Here is a 6001-nt window from a genome sequence, read left to right as displayed (position 1 = left end):
GAGAAAGAGGAAGAAATCAATTTGTTGTTCCACTTATTTACGTATTCATTAATTCTTGTAGGTGCCCTGACCAGGGATTCAACCTGCAACTTTGGTATAGTGGGATGGTGCTTTAACCAACTTACCTACCTGGCCAGGGTTCATAATGTATTTTTGAGTGAGAGTTACAGAATCATGTCTGTTAAAATCGTATTTTTATTTTGCTTAACAGAACTACATATATGTATACAATTAATTGTATACTAAATAAAGACCTAGAATGATACATATCAAAATGTTGTTTACTCCAGAATGAAAGGGATTTTTTTTTTTTGTAAAATTGCTACCTTGTTTCAATGTTTTCAGTGAATCTCTTATTTATGTAATATTGTAAAACACTAAAGATTTCTTTGTAACTTTTGCTCAGGAACTCAGAAATATTGAAAACTGTAGCCCAGCCACACTCATGCTCATTAGCCAAGGGAGCAGTGAGAAAACTGGGCTTTTCTGTTAAATGACTTTATTTGAAGGGAAATAGACCGTAATCTTTTTCACTTAAGTCCTTCTTTTTTGAAGTTTATGTAACAGATAATTATTCTTCATTGTGGAGTTTTTACTATTAATGCAAAGCCAAGCCAAGAATCAAATAAAAAAGTCACAAAAGTAAGTTGAGTTGATTTATTTATGCTGCAGATATAAGCAAACCCTGTTTCTGCTGTAATTTACAAACTTTGATTTAGGTTCTTTAACTTGAAATCAGTCAACCACATTTAAGACAGCTTCTTTATACTTTTTTCTACCATTCTGATAACTCTTTAATTCAACTAATTAATCCTTGTTGTGTTCAGACCTTACTTGATAAATACGCAATAATTGTGCTTTTAATTGTTTACAATATTCCAGGCATTGCTTGAAGTCCCCTATATGTATCAACTCAATAACCAAGAGCCAAAAAACTCAACAGCCCTATGAGGTAGATAATATAATGACCTCCATTTTAGAGATGAGAAAATTGAGACAACTAGATTGTTACTTGTCCAAGATAACACAATAGGCCATTGAGCTAGGATACAGGTCCAGGTACTACAGCTCTTGACTATGAGTTTTTAATGTCTTTACTATTTAGTAAGTTTAGTGACTAACAAGCCAAAGAGCCACCTTAGTGATTTCATAGCTTAGTGGAGGATATGAGGAGCAGGTAATTTATCCTTTGCTGTGATAAATCCACTACACTAATATAAGGTACAAAAGATTATAGGCACTAAATATTTAGTTCAGGACTTCACATACAGGGTGTGGTATTACTTGGCACAATATTTGAATAAAAGGGAAACATAGAGCACAGGCAAAACCGTAGTAGAATTGCTTAAACAAGGTGGAGCTCAAGGAAGACATACTGAACCCAGTGATATTTAGGTTGAGACTAGGGGTTACATAAGACATGGCCAAATAAAGGAGAGAATATTTTAGGTGAAGTAAACAGCTTGTTGAAAGGCTCTTAGGCCCAGGAGAGGAAAAGAATTAAACTCCTTAAAAGTGTAAATAAGCTCAGTATGGATTGAAAACTCTGAATGTGATGAGATGAGGCTAAAAAAGTAATTGGGGAACACACTCTCCTGTTTATCTTTTTAAGAAATGTTAACTTAATCCTGAAATAATGATGTACCACTGAATGGTTTTAAACATGGGAGTTACATGACTAAATATATCTTAGATTACTTTGGTGGCCAGATAAATGAAGCTACTGCCACTTGCTAGACAAAAGATGATAATGGTTTATATAAAGGCAGTAGCAGTGGGGATGAAGTAGAGTGACTGAAGAGCTTTTTAGAAAAGTAGAATCAGTAGTAAGGGGGAGTAGTCAAAGATGATGGATTAACTTCTAGCTTCAGCCCTGGCTGATGTGGCTCAGTGGAATAAGCACCCACCTGTGAACTGAAAGGTCACCAGTTTGATTCCCGATCAGGGCACTTGCCTGGGTTGTGGGCCAGGTCCACACAAGCAATAGATCAGTGTTTCTTTCTTCCTCCCTAACCTTCTCAATAATATGTAAAATCTTAAAAAAAATTTTTTTCCCCTAGCTTCAACACCTGGGATGGTGGTAGAAACACAGGAAGAGCAAGCTTCCAAGAAAAAGAAGAAATAATGAGCTCCATTTGGGGCATTTAGATTTGAGTAGCCTGAGGTAAAACGAGTGTTTCCAATACAGAGCTGACTATACTAAATATTAAGTTCAGAAGACACAGAGCTTACAAATATGGATTTGAAAATCAGCAGAGCTTATAACTGAAATGGAGGTAATCAAATCACTAACTTTGTTTTTGTATGCAGATCTCTCCTTCCCATTAACAGAACTTAATCATTAGTGTTAAGGTCTTCCTAAGAATAAATTATTTTGACAAATGATCTACTGTAAAGCCAAATGTGAAAGCTTTTCAGGTGTGACTCTCATAGCAAAATTCCCAATGTACTAGAACAGAATTTGTTACCTCCCACCCTCATGTATTAGTAAAACTTGCCTAACCTCAAGAAATAATCCAAAGCCGTGATTAAGCTTCCATATTCTGGACTGAAATCTTAAAATTATGAAAACATTTTGGTAAAAGAAAAATGATCATCTAGTACAAGAGAAATATCAGCAAGTATGATTACAGACCTAAGGGGTCTAGAAAATTTACCATTTCAAATGTTTCTTGTCAAATACCTAAATGCAATGTGCTCTAAATGTCTGCTTTGTGGGGCTAATATTTTCAAAGCAAAGATTTTATTTATGAACTAATGTCATAATTGTAGACAACTCTGCATTTTGTACATTTTATCACTGAGTCTTCCAAACAGCTCAAGTGTGAGGCACTGGATCCTTTAGCACACTGAAAAAATATGTTTAAGGAATTTTGAAATATCAGACAATGTACTGCCTGCCTTTATGAGCAATTCCGATGAACTGACATGGACAAATCACCTCAGTTCTCAAAATATTAAATAATTACAGAAATTAAGTTGAAGATATTTATAGAATCTTAATCCTACTCAATGAAATGAGTTCTTCAATAGTACTTGATAGCCCTTGCTTTATTCTGTTCCTAATAACAATTAGCAGATGAGTGTAGTGCTTAAAAAAAACACACCCACAAATCATTAAAAAAAGAATAACAAACCTTCATGTGCAAAACTTAGGGTAATTTAGGAAGGTTCTGTACCTAGTGTTTCTTAACCTCCAAATGGAGCTGATGGATCAGAAACTTAACAAAATACAAAGGTAACATTTCCCAATTTGTTTGCACCAGCTGTGTTTATCTTTTTCTTAAAACCTAACATAACTGCTTCTTTCCCTACACAACAGGATCCAATTGCTCAGTCATCAAACCCCACCAACAAACCACCTCCCAAAGAATCTGACACCCACTACCCCTAAAAGTGCAAGACACATCACAAGGTAAAAACTAGTTTTTATTTATTGTATTAAAACAACTTTATAAAATGATTTATAACTCTACACGTACAAAAATAGCTACTGCATGCAAAAATATATGCAAACTGGCTTCACTTCCTCTAGGCTACTCTTCTTAGTGATCTGATGGCTTACAGACTAGCAATAGCAGCTTCTTGCAAATGAGAAACAGCAGCAAAGTTCTGAATTGAAGTTCTGCTTAGAAGTTCTACTAAGCTTGAACTGTTCATTCCACTAATCCTATAATTTTCCTAGTTATCTGTTGTACATTCCTACTTCCTACAGGATAAACACCTAGCAAAGGTAAAAGAGACAAATGAAATAGGCATTCACATTTATAGCTGTCTGTAAGACAAATTCAGAAGAAGGAGCAGAGGAAATGGGAATTACTGCAAAGTTATATCTAGTCCAGGTGATGAGGCCTGAAGTTTTCTTCTAGTGCTGATCATTCTTTGGAACGAAATTAAGTATCAAAAACTCTTACTTCTCTAGGAGTGATTCTAGCTCTTCTTGCAAAGAGCTGAGCTGCTCCTTTTCTCGGTCTTCCTTTTGTTTGAGTTCATCCAGCACAGCCTGAAATCTGTTCTTGAGAGCCAGGTTTTCCACTTTCATGATGAGATCTTCCTGTCGTTTTGCCCTGTCCTGGGTCTCCTGGAGCTTTCCTTTCATGTTATCAATTTGTTTCTGAATTCCCATAACCAGCTGATTGGTTCCTTCATTTTCTTGGTGCTGTTCATCTGATGTATTTAGCTTGTCCTGTAGCTGTCTTTCCAGGTCTTCTTCAGTGTCGATGATGTTAATATCTTCCTCATCTTGATGCTGTGTCTCATCTTCATCTTCACTGCTGCTGCTGAGGTCATTGAATATCTCCCGAAGCTCATCATGTTCTAATGAGTCATGGCCCTGCCTGTGGCCTGACATTCCTGGAGAAGAGATATCAAGGCCTTGATTTTCTGTTTCCTTTGTTTCATCTTCAGCAATTATTTCCCAACGAGTACTGACAGCTTCAGCATCAGTACTCAGCAAACGCTTCACTTCTTTTTCCACATCTGGAGATTCAATATACTTCTTCTTTGCTGTCTTCCGGAACCTTCTCTTTCTGACATTTTTTAGAGGTAGAGTGATTCCATGGTTCCATATAAACTTTTTCTCTTTGTCCTTATCCTTTTTTTTGCTAGCTTTGGGATCTGCAGCAGCAGTAGCTGCTGCTGCAGCAGCAGCAACTGGTTCCTCCACTGGAGGATAGAGATCACCATCAACTGTGGATACAAGCATCTGACAGATATCAGCTGTCTTGTAAAAGGTTTTTTTATCAATGGTTTTCAAACTTTCAATCACACACGGCAGATCTACCAATTTTGAGGCCAGTGGAACCCGGTCCACTCTGACAATTCCATGACGTCCATCTGGGTGTAACTCTATTGTAAGTCTGTCCTTCAGGTTGACATGGCCAGATTGTACTGCCCGCCTCACAGTAGAGGCATATTCCGGAGGTAGACGTAAGATAAATTGGCTCTCTAGTTCGTGAGGAGCATCATCTTTACTCTTACTCATCTTTATTTCTTTGTGACTCACTTCTCTAATAACCACCGGTTGCACTAAAAAATTTCAGCTATTCCAACAGTCACAAAGACCAGTCTGTAATTACTTGCAATATTTAAGTACAACAGAAGCCAAGCGTCTATTTTCTTAATTTTGAATTAGGCAGCAAGTCTTTTTAAATATGCTGTGACTGAGTATCAGTTGTTACTGACACTCGTATATTCAGTTAGGTCCATTTAAACATATTAGCTGCAATGCCAAGTTCCAACCTCTAGATGCCGCTGCCAGACAATGCGGAGAGCTAGCGAGCAGGAAAGCAAATGGCGGCTCCTGCGGAATGATTTGCAGCACAGAAAGTTAAGGCAGGACCCAGCAGACACTCCCAATCCACAAACTTTCCCAGAACAAAGATAGTCAAAAAGCAGAGCGCAGGGAGCTCTCTTTACTTCGATACTTACAATCCAGTTACGAGTGTAAATCCAGCTTCTCCGGACAGGAGCGAGCGAAGAGAAAGCCTCTCGGGGCAAGGCGGCCGGCGGCCGACCGTCTCCTTCCTGATTCCTTTGTTCCTCCCGACTCTTGGCAAAGCGATCCGGTACTGATTATCAGGAAAACGGCCCAGGACGGGCAGCGCGAAACCTCCACAGCTCCGCAGCTCCGCAGCTCCGCAGCTCCACAGAACCTCTGTCCCGGGATGCACACCGAGCGGAAAAGAAAGCGCTACGTCTCGGCGAGGGGCGGGAGACGGCTGTGAGTGACAGCACGACTCAGGCGGAAGTGAGGGTTGCCTCAGAGTGCGCAGGCGCAACGCGCAATTACGCTAGACGGCGTACGACTATCTTCTCGCGATAACTGGCTTTTTGCGATGGGAATAATTTCTTAAAGGGCTATTCGTTTGAAAATAAGTACGATATTGAATCACGGTTCCGAGAAAGATCTGTATCTTCCCGCGTCCGCCCCTCGCCCTGTCTCTAAGACAACTTTTATTGGATCGCTTTGGGGCCGGATAGCTCCTCGGCTTCCGGCTGA

The 6001-nt window shown here is 39.0% G+C and overlaps 1 protein-coding gene across 1 annotated transcript; it reads right to left on the bottom strand.

The window, feature by feature from the left end:
- Positions 1-2881: 2881 nt before the first annotated feature.
- Positions 2882-5694, bottom strand: TAF7 (TATA-box binding protein associated factor 7). The gene is made up of 2 exons (XM_054568301.1): positions 5431-5694; positions 2882-5302 (listed from the first exon to the last, which is right to left on the bottom strand). Exon 2 carries the CDS (start codon positions 4982-4984, stop codon positions 3911-3913), a length of 1074 nt encoding a protein of 357 aa, XP_054424276.1. The 5' UTR covers positions 4985-5302; positions 5431-5694; the 3' UTR covers positions 2882-3910.
- Positions 5695-6001: the final 307 nt, after the last annotated feature.

Source organism: Pteronotus mesoamericanus, unplaced genomic scaffold (genome assembly GCF_021234165.1).
Source record: "Pteronotus mesoamericanus isolate MK-2021 breed Mesoamerican mustached bat unplaced genomic scaffold, CSHL_Meso_final contig_2, whole genome shotgun sequence".
NCBI lineage: Eukaryota > Metazoa > Chordata > Mammalia > Chiroptera > Mormoopidae > Pteronotus > Pteronotus mesoamericanus.
The sequence above is the reverse complement of the archived record's forward strand: the minus strand, read 5'-3'. Positions and strand labels throughout refer to the sequence as shown.

Excerpts from the sequence above, each read along its gene's own strand:
- TAF7 (XM_054568301.1), bottom strand. The coding sequence starts at position 4,984 with ATGAGTAAGAGTAAAGATGATGCTCCTCACGAACTAGAGAGCCAATTT.